Source organism: Rhinichthys klamathensis, unplaced genomic scaffold (assembly GCF_029890125.1).
Source record: "Rhinichthys klamathensis goyatoka isolate OS25496 unplaced genomic scaffold, OSU_Roscu_1.1 h1tg000578l_1, whole genome shotgun sequence".
Lineage (NCBI taxonomy): Eukaryota > Metazoa > Chordata > Actinopteri > Cypriniformes > Leuciscidae > Rhinichthys > Rhinichthys klamathensis.
In genome coordinates, this window is record NW_026607042.1 from 157,138 (window position 1) to 176,929 (window position 19,792).

A 19,792-nucleotide genomic window follows, 5' to 3' on the forward strand; every position below is an offset into this window, starting at 1 on the left:
AATAAAGTTGCCCTAAGTATTGAACAGTGGCCATCTCCTTAAGGTGATGATACACAGGGCAACTTTTTGAGCAATGCTGCTGGGCAATGTTGCCGTCAACGGGCAACCAGATAAGACACCGGGCCCACGACCGATCTAAATTATCCAGATAGAAATGTATTGACCATTTTCAATGGGAAGGTGCCCAAGCAAAAATTGCTCGGCAAGATTTCCCAGCAACATTGCTCAATAAGTTGCCCTGTGTATCATCACCTTAAGTGTGTCCTCATCTATGTCTAGAGAGCTTCCAGGAGTTTCCACGGAGAATGAGAAAGTGTTTGATAGGGTAGAAATCCACTGTAAAGAGATTAGAGTTCAGGGAAGGAGGAGGCGGGAACCGGCGAACGGTTCAACTCTTTAATTATTAAATAGTGTCCTCTCTTGCACTGTCGTCGCTCCTCGTTTTCTTCATCCAGATCTCCTTCTGTGAGACTCGAGCCGGTGCGGCGCGCAGGTGACGCTCATTAACACTCGTTCCCACGGCTCTCGGCCTCGCCCTGCGTGCCACATCCACTACCTTTGATAAACAAATAAATAAAAATAACTTTCAATCCCGATTTGCAGTCGGGACATCTCAGCACTAGTTGCTGAAAGTCAGAGTCAAGGTCCTTGCTTTTTTCCCTCTCTTTTTAAGAAGAGAGAGGACAACAAAATCATCCTCACTGCTTGAAGACTCCATTTTGTATTGTTTTATGATTTTTTTCGCAACGGATTAATTAATGCACATCGGACTCATAATTTCTAGGATGATGAAAATGAAAAAACGCATCCGAAAGTTTCGCACTCAGTGTGTAAGGACCTCCAGTCTTCAGATTGTGGCCCGTTGAACCGTATAGTGAATGAGGGCACACACTCTGATATTTTACTTTCAGACTGACTCGACTGAGTCGAATTAGATCAAACACTTTGATATTTTGAGCTGATTTTAGAACACGTGTTGTTTTCATTTGTTATGCATCTCTATAAACGAGGTGTGTGTTTTTGCGTGAGTTTGATGTGTTCAGAATGATTTGACAGTGTGATCCTCATTGTTTAGTGTATGATGCCCAATTTGTCTCTGTAACCATTTACAAAGTCAGAAAGTGAATGATGCCTATATATTTGTATCTGTATTACCTCTGTGCCTCTATCAGTGATTAGATGCTTTCACAGATGTCATTTTCCAGTTTGCACAGCACAGTCCCTGAGCAGGTTTCAGTCATCGAGATGAAGGACGCCCCTGGTGGACAGTCTGGGGAACTGACGGGAAAACCACCGACTTTAGTTTGGACACGAAGGATCTCAGTAAAGTTACTGGTCCCATTATGTGAAATGCCTCTGAACACATGTAGAGCTGCTTTGTTGACTTCCTGTTTAAGGCAGAGCTTGTTTACTTGCATCAAAACAAGACCAACAAGTGTAACGTTGTCATTAAAAGCAGAGGTCTTCAACCACTGTCCTGTAGAGTTTAGCAACAACAACCCTAATGAAACACACCTGAACCAGCTGATCAAGCTCTTCAGGACTGCTTGGCAATCACAGGTCTCTGTAGGAGCGGTGTTGAAGAGCTCTGGTTCCCAGCGCACATCTCCCGCCCAGTGGCGACTCCTGCTAACGACAGCACAGCAAACGACACATGGGGTATGAACAAATGCTTGAAACTCAAAATAAAAAGTGTGGTCAGGAGGTCAAATATATATATATGATATTTTATATTGTATGAGTTTTATTTGACATATATGTTCAGAGTAACACATATGTCAGGATGGGTAACAGGTCGAGACCACTGAGCTGAGACCTGCCAGAATCCACATTTTAAAAGGCCTTTTCACTTTTCATGCTGTGTTCATTTTAATAGTTCACCCAATAGTTCTGTTTCTAACAATGATCCTATGATCTATCCAATGAATGACCAAATTATACTTTGTTAATAGTGCCATGAATGTGGATTAAAATATTACAACTTAGACTTGAGAGTGTGCATTTCCATGATATGACTGTGTAAAGTACAGAGGTTATAATATCACAAAATCTTTTATAATATGCCATTTTTGTATGCAACACATCAAAATCTTCACATGTTATATTTAATTCACAAATCAAATGGATAAAACAACTGATAAATCAAATCTTTAATAGTTTTCCACAGGGTCAAACTGGCAAATATCGCATAAAGAAAATTATGTTGTAATTTTTTTTTGCAGACAGACTGAATATTGATCCTTGTAGGAATATAAATATACACATTTGTATTAAATAAGTTGCAATTTATATCAATTGATTAATAAAATGTAATTATAATTAAATTATGTTAATTCATATCGTTTTACATAATTAAATATTTTTTCATTGGGTGTCCAATAATTTCATTTTTCTTATGAGAGAGAAATACATTATTATTCCTCCAGGTGGCGCTAGATGTTTTAGAAAAACGACGATTATGTCTTGTTAGATAGATTGTACGCTAAAAAGTATAATATATAATATATATAATATAATATGTAATACATAAAACAAAGTATAAATAAATATGCATTAAACCAAACTTCTTTGGTTTTTCTATTACCCGCTGTTTCAGTATATAGACAAGACTATAATTCTGATTTGAAGGGGAAAAAAATATCTTCTACCATTTACATTCCTGAAAGTAGCATTTACACAAAATAACAAATAATTTAAGAGCAAAACAAATATCTACCGCTTATCCAGGAGCGGTCAGTTTATCTCGTTTCACTGCGCATGCGCGCGTCTTAGACATGGCGGCCCCCATGAAGCTGCAGTGTCTTGACGACTTTCCATCACATATTCATCCTCTACACGTGCTTATCAACAAATCACACTTCACCCAGAAGTTTCCAGACTACACTGAACCCACATACGTGCTGTTATTTTCGCCGACGGACCAGCAGTCCCCCTCTAATCGGGGCTTTTTGGTGTGCGCGCACATCACTCCAGAGGAAGAAGAGAGCGATGTAAACACTCACACGTGTCTCGCTGTGTACGCCAGCAGATCTTTCCTCAAACACTACGGGCTGAAGGAGCACTCGCTGGGAACGGTTCGCCCACAGTCCCTGCTGCCTTTAAAGAGGATTGTGCTCGGCGCTAGGACGAAGCAGAGCTTTAAATGGGCTTGTTCAGAGCAGTTCTGCAGTGGTTTGCTGGTCCTGCTGTCCTGTCCCGGGATGACTCTGTTGGCGAGGCAGGGGGACTCGCTTCTGCTCCCCTTCCATCACTCACTGGGCGCTGCGCATGCGCAGATGTCGGAGGTGCTGGTGCTCGAGTGCACACCTGTGAGCCAGGGCATGATCACAGTGGACACGAGTGTGCTGGTGTCAGACTGCAGAGATCTGGACCTGAACACCTCCTCCTCCTCCATCATGCTCAGCCCCAGACTGGCATCTTCCTCTCTCTGCGTGTCTGATTTCGCCCAGTACGCCAACAGCTTGAGCTCTGCCAGCTCTCTGCTCAACAGCAAAGTCTTGGACTTCAGTGCTTTTTTACAGGCTCTTGAATGCAGACTTGACATCCGGGTGGTCGATGTGTCAGATCTCCAGAAACCAGGAGGAATCGTGTCCAGACTAGAGGCGGATGAAGGCTTGGACGTTGACAGCAGTGTGTTTGTGAGCAAGAGCTTGTTGCTGAAGCTGGGTGTGTTTAACGGGGAGTGGGTCGTTGTGTCCGTCCCAGCGGATAAGGCCAAGAAGACTCCTGTGTCTGCGAGTCCGGTCCCGGGACAGGGTGAGAGCGCCTGTAAGAGGCAGGGACGGGTTCACCTGGCCTCGGTCAGAGCCTTCGACACGCTCCCGGATGGGAATGACAGTGTGGGCTTGATCTCAGCAGTTCAGTGGTTTAACCTGTCGGGGGGGATGGCAGTGCCTGGCGGGAATAAGGCCATCAAAATTAAGGTGAAGACGTCTGGAATAATTCTGTTCAAAAATGTTTGTATCACAATATTACTATTAAAGGAGTAGTTTACTTCAGAATTAAAATTTCCTCATCATTTATTTGTCGCATTTAGCAGATTAGAGCGTGGCGATAATATAGTTCACATTTTGTGACAATATAAACAATCAAGCAGTTAAAATTTGCTATATAATATATATCACTTTACGAGTTTACTGTATGTGAATAAAGATGGACACATTTATATATATATAACTTTATAGCGATCATGTGACCGGGTGTCTCTGATGGCCGATCATGTGATGTCTCTGATGGCCGATCATGTGACCGGATGTGTCTGTGTCTTGATCACGCAGAGGTGGAATAAGGAGTCTCAGCACACACAGCCTCAGACGTCTGCGAGCGCGTGTCGATCCGCGGCGCCGGCGTTTGCTCGAGAGCTGCACATTGAAGCGGTCATCTCTCCTGACTACGCCTCGCACGGGCCCTTCGACACACTCCTCCACACACACTTCAGCTCACCCAGGTGCTCACCGAGCAGAGTTCACACATCCATCAGTCTCACTCTCTCTCTGCCTGTCTGTTTCCCTGAATGCTGTGTTTGTTTTCAGGCTTGTTCAGCAGGGGAGTATCCTGGGAATCCCATCGGAAGGACATCCGGATCTGATAGAGAACAGCTCTGAAGGAATCCTCAGCTGCAGGTTCATCTTCAGCAGATCCGCTAATGTTCGCATGACACTGAAGATGCGCTGGTCTTTTCTTCCCTGTTGTGCCGTATATCCGAGTGAAACGCTTCAGGATCAAGAACAGATGTGGGCGGGGCTTGATTGTGTCTGTGGGGAGTTGATTGGATGGCTGTGGTTTGCTATTGGCTGATCTCATGTGATTGACAGGTTATAGCCCCGCCCTCGTCATCAGAGAAGAGAAGTTACTCTGACTCAAGATTACCAGAACATGAATTTAAAACAATACTAATGTGCACAGATAAATCATTTATAATAAACACTGCAATAGTCCATCAAATGAAGAATTTAGATTTCATGAATGATCTTTGAGAGTCAGACTCTTGCATGTTTGTGATTGGCAGGTGGCCAGTGCTGTATTTCAGAGTAAAGCAGGTGTGTGGTTTTTCTGCTGAGGAGGACGAGGCTTCTTCATATCTGGCTGATTCCAGTCACACTTCACTGTACATGGTGAGGAATGAAGTCACATTCACAGGAGTCAAAGTCATACAGTTGTCATGTGCAGATTGCTGAAGCTCTGATTGGCTGTCACAGGGAGGCTCCGCCCACAGCCCGTGTCCCTGCTCTGTGCTGCCGAAGGGCTCGTCCCTCTGGAGGAGTCTCAGTCCCGCTGGCCTGTGCAGCGCTGTGGAGAAACTGCTCACCGTCATCCAGCCGCACCTCAGCCAGAGGTACAGCCGCTTCAGTCTGACAACTCTGGCCTCTTTTATCAGTTTACATCTCGGAAAAAGGGACAATTCTGGAATTTTATTTGCAATTCTGCGATATAAACCTGCAATTCTGACTTTTTCCCCTTGCAATTGCAAGTTTATTTAATGTAATTCTGACTTTATAACTCAAAATTGCAAGTTTAAATCTTCAAAAAAAGTGGGCAATTGTGAGAGAAAAAAATTCAGACTTCATTTTCACAATCACAACTTTATTTTATGCAACTTTATATCTTGCAATTCTGACTTTGTAACTATTTCTGATGTAATTATGACAAAAGCTGCTCGTGTTTTTATTAACAGAGCCCTGGAGTATCAATATATGAAATAAATGAAGCACATTTTTGTGATTCTGTACTGCATATTCTTCAATAGAAACAATAGTTTTTAAGAAAAAAAAAAGTAAAACAGAAACATGATTTCAGTTTACATCTCGATTTTATGTGTTTTTAAGGCTGGATTTAAATGTATTTATTCATGCATATTTATTAATTGAAACACGTTTAAGTCATCCTGACCCCTCTGGTGGAGAACTACTGCATTGGAACATGTTTTAACTAGTAGCTGTTACTCTATATATTGCTGGAATGCTGAAGTAACAAGATGTTAATTAACACATATATGTATAAGTTTAAACATGACTATATCGCAGCTCTCTTGCATTAAACGGAGGCTGTTCAGTTCTCCTGACGGGTCCGAGCGGCTGTGGGAAAGTGACCGTGGTGAGAGCGGCTAGCAGGAGGCTACATCTGCATCTGATTAAGGTGATCGGGGATTTCTCTTCATTATTGTTCTTGAGTTTTTCTGCAGTTATGAGTATCAACATCTTCATAAGTTCAGTCTCTCGTGAAGCGCACAGGAAACACAAATGCCACTTGTTGCCATGATATAACTGAATTACAATGAGGGAACTAATGTCACATTTTCAAAGTTCTGATATCTAAAGGTCTGATGTTCTGATATGACGGAGTTGTAAATGAGTGTGTGTGTGTGTGTGTGTGTCCGCTCAGGTGGACTGCGTGACTCTCTGCGCCGACACTGCCGCCGCGTGCGAGGCTAAGATGAAGTCCGTCTTCGAGAGAGCAGAGCTCCATCACCCATGTGTTCTGCTGATGAGAAACCTGCATCTGCTCGGCCCCGAGACCGACTCCAGGGTCGCCGCCTCGCTCTGCCGGCTCGTGGCAGAAGCTCATGCCAGGTGAGGCTCAGACAGCAACACCTGCAGCGTAGAGGGGACTCCTGCTGGTGTACCAGGGGTTGAAAGGAACTTTTGCACTCACCAGCCAATTTGGCTACAAAATAAGTTACTGGCCATTCAGAGCCTCTACTAGCCAAAAAAAAGAAAAAAAAGAAGAAGAAATAAACCATATTAACTACGCCACAGCTTATATACAATATAATTTGGATTTCATACATTCATTTCTTTCTGAAACAAAATCCTGTCATCCAGCATCTCCTCTTCCTCTTTCATCCTCATCCTTTTCCAAACACCAAACATGTGACAGATCAATACAGCACAAAGAACAGCATAAAATGTAGGATGTCGTAAAATGGCAAAGTCTTTTCTGTTAACCAAATGCTTTTTAATCTTCTTGCTTCAATGCAAATGATCAAGCGCTCCACCATTTGTTGCGTAGAGACGTGTGTGTTCAAGTAAGCCAGATATGAGCAGATCAAGCGCAATACGCTGTGTTTAATATATCATGAGGACTCATCAGTTGAGCATTTGCGCTAAATCTGCACAGATTTGGCTTACACGAACTTCCCCATTAAAGTGAGTAAACATAATAAGTAACTCGGCAAACTGGCTCGAGATTTGACAGCGTCACCCGCAACCCTGCTCCTCAGCCACGCTACGCTTGTCCTCTCCTCCTGCAGTGTGGTTGTGGTGGGGTCTGTGAGCGGGCAGAGAGAGCTGTCCTCGGATGTGATGGCAGCGTTTGTGCACCAGGTGGCGATCGAGAGCCTGAGCGAGGAGCAGCGCCGGACGATGCTGGCCAGCCTCAGTGACGACCTGCTGCTGGGAAAAGACGTCAATCTGGGCAAGATAGCCAAACACACAGCTGTGAGACATCGGACCGATCACCCAGCTCAAAATGCTGCATTACAGGAGTCGTTCACTTCAGAATTTAAATGTCCTGATAATTTACTCTCCTCCACGTCATCCAAGATGTTCATGTCTTTCTTTCTTCAGTCGAAGAGAAATGAAGGTGTTTGAGGAACACACTCCAGGGTTTCTCCATACAGTGACTTCAATGGGGTCCAACGGGTCGAAGGTCCAGATGTGAGTTTCAGTGCAGCTTCAAAGTCTCGACACGATCCAGCCGAGGAATAAGAGTCTGATCTAGACAAACCAGCCGACATTTATAACAAAATAAAATCAGGTTGAAAGGTCACGTGTGTCGAAGGCGGAAGAACAGATTTAGTGTTTACAAAGCGACCGTGCAAAGACTGAGTCAAACACCATTTACATAACAATTAATAAATAAAGGGTAAAACAACGATTTCGGATTATTTTGAAGTTGGAGGAGAAAATGAGAGTTTTTCGCCCTACTCTACATTTATAAACCGGAACACGCGTGACCTTTCACCCTGATTACGTAATGTGTGAAGTCGTGGACGTTCAAGACCAGCATTAGTGGTTAAAAGTATATAAATGTGTATTTTGTTATAAATGTCCGCTGGTTTGTCTCGATCAGACTCTTATTCCTCGGCTGGATCGTGTCGAGACTTTGAAGCTGCACTGAAACTCACATCTGGACCTTCGACCCGTTGGACCCCATTGAAGACACTATATGGAGAAACCCTGGAGTGTGTTCCTCAAACACCTGAAGAACGACTGAAGAAAGAAAGACATGAACATCTTGGATGACGTGGAGGAGAGTAAACTATCAGGACATTTTAATTCTGAAGTGAACGACTCCTTTAAAACACATTACGGAAGTAAAATGAAGTTTCTTGTTGACTTTGTTTCTGTAGGGTTTTGTTTTAGGAGATCTTTGCGCACTTCTTACCAACGCTGGGAAAGCCGCTCACGGAAGACTTCTGAAGACGTGGTAAGTGTTCAGCCGGCTGCGCTCAGTCTCTCCGCTCATGCTTTTAGGTCCTGAAACTGTGGTGTTTGTGCGGTGTAGTTTCCCAGAAGCGGCGAGTGAACAGGACGAGGAGGATCTGTGTGTCTCTGGCGTGAGCGTCTCGTCTGAGGACTTCAGCTCGGCACTGGACGTCCTGCAGGAGGCGCACGCACACGCCATTGGAGCGCCTAAAGTACAGTTGCCTGGTTTTTGTGGTTTTTAGGCCTTTGTAGAACAGAAGAACTCTTTAGCATACTTTAAACATCGGCCCAAAAGTTATGAAAAACATAATTAAAATAGTCCGAGTGACTACAGCGGCTCAATCTTAAGTTTATCAAGCGACGAGAATGTTTTTTTTGCGCACAAAAAGTAAACAAAATAACGACTTTATTTAACTCTTCATTTCCTTCTCTGTGGGCCTCGAGTGAGTTCTCGTAGTGTAACAGCGCAAAGCTTCTAGGTTGTACGTCACACGCATTCAATACAATTAAAAGGATTGTTTTCATGTTTAAATGTGTTCTTAAAACATTCTGTCATAGTTTATTATTCACTTAAGGAGCAGTGAAATGCAGTCGAGCTGTGTTTGCCCCTGAGGCTGAGAGTTATCCTCTTGTGTGTGTCAGATCCCGTCGGTGAGATGGCAGGACGTCGGCGGACTCCAGCAGGTGAAGAAGGAGATCCTGGACACCATCCAGCTCCCCCTGGACCACCCGGAGCTGCTCTCGCTGGGCTTGCGGCGCTCCGGCCTGCTGCTCTACGGGCCGCCCGGCACGGGCAAGACCCTGCTGGCTAAAGCGGTGGCCACCGAGTGCAGCATGACCTTCCTCAGGTGGGTACGGGACACGTAGCAGGGGAACTAATGCTTTCATTAGTGCTGGGCGGTTTACCGGTTCATACCGAATACCGGTGTTTATTGCTGGGAACGCGGTGCGACACTGTTTGAGAGGGGCTTTTCACTCTTGCACTGGTGATGCACAGCTGTGTGTGTTGAAGATGGAGAGGTTAATCTCTCTATAATTAATAGCTGTCATATATCACAGTGTTTCCCATACATTGGTTCAGAATATCAACACTGCCCGCCACACATAGACTTTCCAAAAGCCTGTCGGATAACCATGAGCACCGCACGTTTCAGAGTCAAACGCGGCGCGGGTGTTTTTATATGAGTGTATCTTTGAAGGAAACTGAAAAGTTTTGATGTTATTTTCATTTAATCTTTCTTTCTCTTTCCTGATAAAGCAGCGTTTATGAATTCATAAATGCGTTCAATGCTGGACCTCTTTGTATTAAACACTGCAAACCTGTATTAATACTAGTGTGGATTTCACTACAAAATTCACTCCTGACAGTAAAATAGGGCCGTCTAAGTCAATCTACTGCAGTATCTCCTCTCTCAGTCAGGAGAAAATGTGGTTAACACCCAGTCGTGCCAAAAAAAAAAAAAATACATCATATACCGGTTTAATTTTGGAAAATACCGTGATATAAATGTTTGGTCATACCACCCAGCACTAGCTTTCATACAATGACTGTGTCTGGTGTTTGTTTTCAGTGTGAAGGGTCCTGAACTCATCAACATGTACGTCGGTCAGAGTGAAGAGAACATTCGAGAGGGTAAGAGTGAACAACCCATCTCAATCTAGTGGTGCTTATGGGCTGATTTCCACTATATTTGTTGGATTGAGCTTGTCTCCGTCAGTGTTCAGGAAGGCCAGGACGGCTGCTCCCTGCATTATCTTCTTCGATGAGCTGGACTCTTTGGCTCCTAATAGAGGCCACAGTGGAGACTCAGGAGGGGTGATGGACAGGTCAGCATCACAGAACTGTAACGCTACACCACATGTGCAGATTGTTGCTGCTAAACTTTAAAAAATAACAACACTAGTTCTTCTGTATTAGTAGTACTTGGGTATGAGAATGCTGTCTGATTAATAAGGCCCCAATATACTTCAAGAACTGGTGTAACGTCATTTCGAAAAGTTTGTTTCGGGAGTTCGTAACGGAACTTGCCATAAAGGTCGCTCCTTCGAACCGCCATTGGTCCGTGACAGTGATGCGGTAGGTGGGTGTGGCTCTGAGGCTCCGCCTCCTCTGGCATTGAAATCTTCTCAGGCTAATTTTCCAAATCTTTAAACACTGTTGTATATATATTTCCCTATGTGAGTTTAGTACATTACATACATACTTATATATCCAACTTCATATAAAGAGCTGGGTGATAATATAGTTCACATCATGTGATGATAAATATAATCAAGATTTTCTATATTATTACTTTATGTGAGTACTCTGTATGTATTGATGGATATACTTAAATATTCAACTTTATATAGAGAGCTGTGCGATAATACCGTTTACATCTTGTGACGAGATTTGCTATATATTATAAATTGCTTTCCATGATTATACAACTATATATAAAACTACTTATAGTAGTTGTAGGTAAAGTTATTAATTTGTTATGTGGTCATATTGAGGATTGCTCAGTTTAAACAGTTTGATCACTTTTGATGAAGTCGAATTACAAGTACAGCAACAAAGTTAACTGTCCACCACCAAATTATATTTTTGAGGAGTTTTTAAGGCTTGATTTCTTTCATGGAATCTACATGAAAAAAGCGTGTAAAATCCCCTAAATTATTTAGTCTATGACACAATATATATATATATATATTATTTTTTTTTGGTGAAATATGCTTTTTTTATTTTAAGTTGACTCTCAAAAGTGTGTGAATTAGAGTGAATGGAAATGACCTGTTTATATTTGACTTTGAGCTATATTGTATAATTAAAAGACTGTATACTACTAGCAAAGTTATTGCTAAATGATCAGAGCAACATGCTTCAGATTATGAATACATGCAGTTATTCACAACCTAACCATTAACCCCACTCTTCTGCACTATGCTAACGATCAAAACTCTTTCAAATGTCAAACATAACTGAACATTAACATGTATTTCCCTTTACTCAAAAACACATAAAATAACACTTAATTTCAATATTTACTCTCCATTTCTAGCCATGTGCAAAGCATGCTGGGAACTAGCAATGGTGTCTCTAAATAAAACGGCGTAATTGAACTAATTTTGTTAAAATAAATAGGTAGCCTAATTGTATCAGCTTAATCGGTTCCTCAATTCAAGCCTCAAAACTGTGCATGTTTCCTTAAAAAAATTAGGAAAATATATCTCTTGGTTTTATTAGTGAAATGTTCTCAATATTTTCAACACTGTATACGACACTGAACCACAATTTTCTTAATAAAATCTACACAATATTTTTAATTATCACCTTAATTTTCTTAATGAAAATTACAAGACCCATGATTCATATTTTACTGTGTAGTTTCTTAAGTTTTTTATTAATATAGATATTTTTAAATAAGGAGTGTGTTAGTTTTTTCTTTTGTGTCGTGAATCAAGAAACTTTAATTGTATTGTTTAAAGGATTGTTTCATTGGCAGACACTATTAACCAAAGGGACTTCCATTGCGTTCTTGGTACTCGTTCCATGAGCTATTGATTTCCCTGGGAACCGAACCCATGATCTTGGCGATGCCGGTGCCATGATCTGCTGTTTGAGCTACAGGACGGCTTGTTGCATCATGATAAGCCAGGTTTCGTCACGTGTATCTCTAGGGTTGTGTCGCAGCTTCTAGCAGAGCTGGATGGTCTTCACTCGTCTGGAGACGTCTTTGTGATCGGAGCCACTAATCGTCCTGATCTGCTGGACCAATCATTGCTCAGGCCTGGCAGGTAAACAGATTCAGAGAACAGCTCTTCAATTGTTGTCTTGAATGAAATGCATGAATGCCCTTTTTCAGGTTTGATAAGCTGGTGTATGTTGGTGTGAATGAAGACAGAGAGTCGCAGCTGCAGGTTCTGAAGGCCATCTTACGCAAGTGAGTGTCTATCATGACATGGCGTTCCTCTCTCTCAGTGCTGTAGTGTGGTATGTGACGTGACTCTCTGCTTGTAGGTTTAAAGTGGATCCCAGCGTGTGTCTGTCGGAGGTCGTGGAGTCCTGCCCTCCTCAGCTGACCGGAGCCGATCTCTACGCGCTCTGCTCGGATGCCATGATGTGCGCCATCAAGAGGAAGATTTCACTCATCACTGAAGGTATGTGACAAGCAAATATTCAGTGCAGAGCAACACATGTGGAAAAATGAACAATGCTGGGGTGACTAACCATGTCAAACTAAATGGCAAATGTCATTAAATGCAGGGTTTTCATGCATTTCTGATTATTATCAATGCTGAAAACAGTAGTTGTGGAAACCGTGACACAACCGTGAAAAAAAAAAAAAAGAAATTAATACTTTTATTCAGCAAGGATGCATTAAATAGATCAAAAGTGACAGTAAAGACATTTATAATGTTAAATATATCAAATAAATGCCCGTTGTCATGGACACTAATTTACGATCACACCTGTTATTCTTTGAGTTAATCCTCATTGCGTATTTAAGTTCCTCATTTCTTTCATTCACTGTTGAGTATTGTTTGTGCAATATACACTGTTTGTTTGTGTGTCTTAACTTGTATTATTAAACTACATTTATATTGGGATCCCTGCGTCTACCTTCTCCTCTTGGACTAAGCAGGACAACTATATATTCACATAAAACATAGTTAATTTAAGTTGTAATAATTTTTCACAATATTATGATTTTTACTGTATTTTCGGATAAATGCAGTTTTGGTGAAAGAGACTTCTTCCAAAAACAATAAAAAACTGAATTATTCCAAACGTAATATACAAAATTAATATATGTGATATAAATTGTTTAATTATATATATATATATATATATATATATATATATATATATATATATATATATATATATATATATATTAGGGGTGTAACGGTTCACAAAATTCACGGTTCGGTTCGATACGATACACTTGTGTCACGGTTCGGTTCGGTACGATTCGGTACGTTTCCGATACAGCAAAAAGAAAGAAATGCCAGAGAAATTTCCTTGATTTAATCTTTTTAATTATATTTTTATTAAAACTAACATCATAAAGTATGATATTTTTTAACTTTGAGCAATGATGGAGCTATACTTGACTTTTCTTAGGAGCTTATAAAACAAAACAGCTCCTTGGACAAAATTAAATGTAATATTGTAGTAGTTATAAACAAAGGTTTATTTTAGTTCAGATTAACATTTGAGGGCAGCAATTGTATTCATAATGTCAAAATAAAACCGACGTGATGTTACTTGAAAGCATTATAGCCTACTATTCCTGCCAAACTTCCATGGTTACAGTTAGTAGTGTTACTACAGTAAACCCATGGTGAATGTTGCTGATCTGTGGACACTGGATAGTTCATTCATGGCACAATGTTTCTTCCTGGTTTCCACGTCAGCGCTGTTTGATCCGTTAATAACGGAGAAATGCGAATGTTTCTCACTAGATCTTGCAGCGATGTTATTACTTCAGTGGCGAACTCAAATGCTTTCTTTACTGGATTTGGCTGTGTAGTAACAGTGCTGATGATTAAGATCGGCTCGCGCTGTATTTGTCCAAACTGATAAACGGTCCTTCAACCACACAATAACGAGTGGTTTCGTTCCGCTTACATTACATTTGCCATTTGATGTTGGGCAATGTTGTGGTCACGCACATTATGAGCGCGCTTGCCACGCGTGACGCGCCTTCATTTGAAATAACGAAATTTTGGTCGGCAGGAAAAATGGTCCAACGAACCGTTCGGTTCAAAAATGCGTACCGAAAACCGAACCGAAAGCCTCGTACCGAACGGTTCAATACGAATACGTGTATCGTTACACCCCTAATATATATATATATATATATATATATATATACAATTATATTATTAGTATTATTATAAATATATTTATAAAATATAATAATATTGTCTAATTAAAAAAATATTATTCAGTAACAAGTGAATAAGTTAATTTCTTTTGTGTAGTAAACCTGAAAACATTCTAGAGACTTTAGAATATTGTTGCTATTCTATTGAAATGTATCCTCCATTTTTGTCATGAAACAGGAGGTGAGACATTGAGATGAACTGAACAGGTTTTTGTTCACAGATAGGTTTCGATCTTTTGGTTTATCAAACGGGTAAGTGAAGAGCATAAGCAGTTAAAAGGACAGTCGACAAGTCTCTCTCTTTGCAGGATGGAAGAAGCGCACGCAGATGAGATGCAGTCTTGCTTTCGGTTTAGCCATTGGTTTGGGGATGATAGCCGGAAGACTTACTGATACTCCGAGAAGTTAAAAAAGACAGCTTTCCACACATGCGAGGTGAATTTTGAGCCTCTATCCAACACGATGTCTTCAGGTAACCTGAAGTTACGAAAGACATGATGGAACAGTTTCAGGTTTCCGAAACGGTTTCCATGGCAGTGAGGAAGCCTTTGAATGGGACGAGTTTACAAGCTTTGGAGAAGCAGTCAACAGCCACTAGGATATAGGTGTTTTCGTCGGATAGAGGCAGACAAAGTCTATTCCCAGGTGAGACCATGGACTGTGAGGAATGGGTAGTGGATGGAGCATGCTTTCCGGTAGGTGTCTCTGTGTTTTGGAGATGGCACTGATGGGGCATCCTCAAACGAAGCGTTGGATGTCCTGGGTCATACTTGGCCACCAATAGTTTTCACGGAGGAACGAGAGGGTTTCCTGGAAACCTGGATGCGCGGATCCCCGAGACGAATTAATGAGTCCATGAGGGTCACACGTAGGTTGGATGGTGCGACCCTCAGGACCTCTCGGCAGAGCAAGCTCTTCTCTAGTGGCAGCTGTTTACTGATCATTCGGAGACCAATAAATTGGATACACAGAGGGCTGGAGGGAGAAGTCTGGAGATCGAAGGCGGGAAAGAGCATTTGCATTCGCTTTGGTGTTCTTGTCAGCTGGATGGCAAGTAACTTCAAAACGTGTGAATAAGAAAGCCCACCGGGCTTGGAGAGGATTAAGACTGTATGCATTCTGGAGATATTCCAAGTTACGATGATCCATGATGACTAGGAACTGGTGTTTTGCTCCCTCCATCTAGAGCTAACTTGATGGTGAGAAGCTCATGATTGCCGATGTATTCTGCTCTGCTAGGGACAGTATTTGCATCCACTTCCACTTTGAAGGGTAGGTCTGGATTGGGGTGTTTGAGGATGGGAGCGGTGCAAAAGGCTTCTTTCAGTTGGTCAAATGCTTCAGTGGCAGCTGGATACCAAGACAGAGACTTGGGCCGTTTTCACAGTAATAAAGTGATGGGAGAGGCAATCAAGCTGAAGTTGGCAATGAATTTCCTATAGAATATCCATTTTCCTACAGAAAACGTTGCAGCTCTCTGATGGAAGTGGGTTGTAGCCAGTTCCGGATGGCATGGACCTTCCTCTGGTCCACCTGGATGCCACATCCGTCATTGATCTAATCCAGGAAGTAGACAGAAGGCTGAGGAAACTCTCATTTCTCCAGCTTAAGGTAAAGTGGGTAGTCTCTGAGGCGTTGAAGGACCTGTGCAACATGTTGGTGATGTTCAGCCAGGTTTCGGGAGTAGATAAGGATATCATTGATAAAAATGATGACAAAACTCTGGAGCATATCCCGGAACACCTAGTTAGCCCATGCTGCATAACCCGGTATTCATAATGGCCAGATGGTGTGATGGTGGTTTTACACTCGTCACACTTCCTAATTCGGATTAGATGGTATGCGCTGCACAGGTCCAGCTTGGAGAAGATGCGGGCGCCTCTCAGTTGATCCAGGACTGTTAGAACCAGGGGAAGAGGATAATGATGCTTGACGTCTGGTCATTCAGAGAACTGTAGTCGATGGACGGCCTCAAGTCTACTTTCTTTTTGCCACGAAGAAGAAGCTTGAAGCAGCAGGGGAAGTAGATGGTTGGATGAACCCTTGTTTAATGGGATAGTTAACCCAAATATAAAAATTCTGTCATCATTTACTCACCCTCAATGTGATCCAAACCTGTATACATTTCTTTGTACTGCTTAACACAATGGAAGATATCTTGAAGAATGTTTGTAACCAAGCAGATCTTGAGCACCATTGACTCATAGACTCATAATCTGTTAATATGTCTCCACTACCCTTGTCTCCATGTCTCCACTACCCTTGTCTCCATGTCTCCACTACCCTTGTCTCCATGTCTCCACTACCCTTGTCATCCATGTCTCCACTACCCTTGTCTCCATGTCTCCACTACCCTTGTCTCCATGTCTCCACTACCCTTGTCTCCATGTCTCCACTACCCTTGTCTCCATGTCTCCACTACCCTTGTCATCCATGTCTCCACTACCCTTGTCATCCATGTCTCCACTACCCTTGTCTCCAAGTCTCCACTACCCTTGTCTCCATGTCTCCACTACCCTTGTCATCCATGTCTCCACTACCCTTGTCTCCAAGTCTCCACTACCCTTGTCTCCGTGTCTCCACTACCCTTGTCTCCGTGTCTCCACTACCCTTGTCTCCATGTCTCCACTACCCTTGTCTCCATGTCTCCACTACCCTTGTCTCCATGTCTCCACTACCCTTGTCATCCATGTCTCCACTACCCTTGTCTCCATGTCTCCACTACCCTTGTCATCCATGTCTCCACTACCCTTGTCTCCGTGTCTCCACTACCCTTGTCTCCATGTCTCCACTACCCTTGTCATCCATGTCTCCACTACCCTTGTCTCCATGTCTCCACTACCCTTGTCATCCATGTCTCCACTACCCTTGTCTCCATGTCTCCACTACCCTTGTCATCCATGTCTCCACTACCCTTGTCTCCATGTCTCCACTACCCTTGTCATCCATGTCTCCACTACCCTTGTCTCCGTGTCTCCACTACCCTTGTCTCATGTCTCCACTACCCTTGTCTCCATGTCTCCACTACCCTTGTCATCCATGTCTCCAGCCTTTGCCTCCAGCATTGATAGAGGATAGATTCTACCCTTGGGCAGTGTGGCCCCAGGTACCAGCTCGATGGCACAGTCCCATGGCCGATGAGGTGGAAGTTTAGTTGCCAGCTGCTTGCTGAACACATCCGTGAACGCCCTGTATTCTTCCGGCACACACACGGTGGACTGCACCTCGGGACTTTCAAAGGTGGTGGAGTTGAGATTGACTAGAAGTTGTAGACAATGATCGAAGCAGTACTCACTCCACTCAGTTATTTCTCCAGGAGACCAGGAAACGGTAGGTGAGTGGATCTGGAGCCATGGGTGTCCCGGGATGATATCAGTGGTTTAGCCTTCCAACACCAGAAGGGAGATCTCCTCCCTATGCAGGTGTCCAATCCTCAGCGTGATACATGGTGTACAGTGAGTGATGATTCCTCGACCAAGCAGCTCACCCAGGATCGAATGGTTGTTCAGGATTTGTAAACGGGGGAGTTTCTTGATTCGAAGGTGTTTGAGAAGTTCCTTTAAGATGAAATTCCCAGACGATGAAGGCCTGAATGCTCAGTTTGGGTGAGATGGAATGAGTTAATTTTAATTTCTATTTGAAATCGTTGAGCTTGCATTTCGAATTGCCGTGAACATTGCAACAGAAATCCTCTGCCGCTCCAGAGAAAGTCGACTGGTTGGGCCATGGGACTGAATTATGTGACTAGCGCAGAAGGAGTGGAAGGAGGAAGAAAGGATTGTTGAGAGTCTGAACTGGTTCAGCAAATGGATCGGGAATTCCAGTTTCCTGTGTGATACTTTAGTTCAGTCCGGTCTTCTGTCATGAAACGAGGTAAGACACGGAGATTAACTGATTATTCACAGATAGGCTTCGATCTTTTGGTTCATCAAACGGGTAAGTGAAAAGCATAAGCAGTTCAAAGGACAGTCGACAAGTCTTTCTCTTTGCTGGATGGAAGAAGCGCACGCAGATGAGATGCAGTCTGATGTACAGCTCGAGGAGGACGAAGAAGGTAGGAAGTAGGTATGGATGGTGTTTGATGAGGAAGCGACAGGTGTGGCAGGTTAGTGTTCCAGTTATTGTGAACGAGACCTGGTGCTGATGGGTGGAGCTGATGGACCTGGTGCTGATGGGTGGAGCTGATGGACCTGGTGCTGATGGGTGGAGCTGATGGACCTGGTGCTGATGGGTGGAGCTGATGGACCTGGTGCTGATGGACCTGGTGCTGATGGACCTGATGGAGCTGATGGACCTAGTGCTGATGGGTGGAGCTGATGGACCTGGTGGAGCTGATGGACCTGGAGCTGATGGACCTAGTGCTGATGGGTGGAGCTGATGGACCTGGTGCTGATGGGTGGAGCTGATGGACCTGGTGCTGATGGAGCTGGTGCTGATGGACCTGGTGCTGATGGACCTGGTGCTGATGGGTGGAGCTGATGGACCTGGTGCTGATGGACCTGGTGCTGATGGACCTGGTGCTGATGGGTGGAGCTGATGGACCTGGTGCTGATGGGTGGAGCTGATGGACCTGGTGCTGATGGGTGGAGCTGATGGGTGGAGCTGATGGACCTGGTGCTGATGGCATGCTGGCTGAATCCGGGACACAGACTCAACATGTTCAAAATGTTCACTCCAGTGCAAATATTTGCAGTAAATTAAGAAATCAAAACAGTCAAAACAGTGTCTGTGCATTTGACCGTTCTACAGCCGAGATCTTTATTTGTCAAGTTTAGAGGAAAAAAGAAATTAAAACATTACATTGTATGCTTGAAACCCATGTGTTCACATTCCAGGTACTCTCTCTGAGCCAGAAACAAACTCTACGCCAGTGTGTGAATGCAAATGGCTCTAGCTATGCAAGCTTCGATTCATAATGCATGTACTCTCGCTGCAGACATTCAGTTGTCGTCTCCTACCATCCTTTATTTCTTTCAAACACGTTAGTTTGTTATTTATTGGTTTAATGACACAGACGTTTATAGGAAACACTATCGCCCTCGGGTGCACTGAGATCTATCACCACAGTAATGTTTGAGTGTGTGTACCCGAGTGTTCACGTCTGCGTTCGTCTACTTGAGTAAAGGATGTTTCTGGCCTGACTCTGTGTCTGTCTCTCTGGTTCTTTCTCAAAGTCTGGCCTACTTCCCTTCATCTTTCTTCATGTCTCTGTCTGCGGTGCAGGTGTGGATTCGGAGGCCGGCGCTCTGACTCTGTGTTCAGAGGACTTCAGACAGGCTCTGTCAGGCCTTCAGCCGTCCGTCTCTGAACAGCAGCTCAACAGATACAAACTCATCCAGCAGAAGTTCAACACCAAATAACACTCATCCGACTGAATCATTCCTCCAGTGGTCACGGCTGAACCGGAAAGCTTTGTGTCCTAACCAGAGCTGATGTGTTGACCTACTTTCATTGGTGCATATAATTGTATATTAAACATCAGATGTCTTCTGA

General features: G+C 43.2%; 1 protein-coding gene and 1 long non-coding RNA gene across 4 annotated transcripts; one reads left to right on the forward strand and one right to left on the reverse strand.

Annotated features, from left to right (window-relative positions):
* Positions 1-1,109: 1,109 nt before the first annotated feature.
* LOC130075387 (uncharacterized) lies at positions 1,110-3,107 on the reverse strand. Of its 2 annotated transcripts, none has more exons than XR_008805478.1 (3): positions 3,003-3,107; positions 1,516-1,626; positions 1,110-1,278 (listed from the first exon to the last, which is right to left on the reverse strand). It is a non-coding gene; the product is annotated as an uncharacterized LOC130075387 (long non-coding RNA). The 2 variants fall into 2 exon arrangements; XR_008805477.1 differs by lacking the exon at positions 3,003-3,107 and adding an exon at positions 2,717-2,832.
* Positions 2,743-19,792, forward strand: pex6 (peroxisomal biogenesis factor 6). Of its 2 annotated transcripts, XM_056239988.1 has the most exons (17): positions 2,743-3,923; positions 4,278-4,447; positions 4,533-4,622; positions 5,009-5,114; positions 5,199-5,335; positions 6,024-6,135; positions 6,382-6,569; positions 7,250-7,436; positions 8,351-8,427; positions 8,506-8,638; positions 9,069-9,274; positions 9,998-10,059; positions 10,145-10,253; positions 12,087-12,203; positions 12,272-12,349; positions 12,427-12,566; positions 19,523-19,792. In XM_056239988.1, the coding sequence occupies exons 1-17, from the start codon at positions 2,775-2,777 to the stop codon at positions 19,657-19,659; spliced, it is 3,198 nt and encodes a 1,065-aa protein (XP_056095963.1). In that variant the 5' UTR covers positions 2,743-2,774; the 3' UTR covers positions 19,660-19,792. The 2 variants fall into 2 exon arrangements, 1 of the variants encoding a protein (XP_056095963.1); XR_008805473.1 differs by lacking the exons at positions 12,427-12,566; positions 19,523-19,792 and having other exon boundaries at positions 10,152-10,253; positions 12,272-12,292.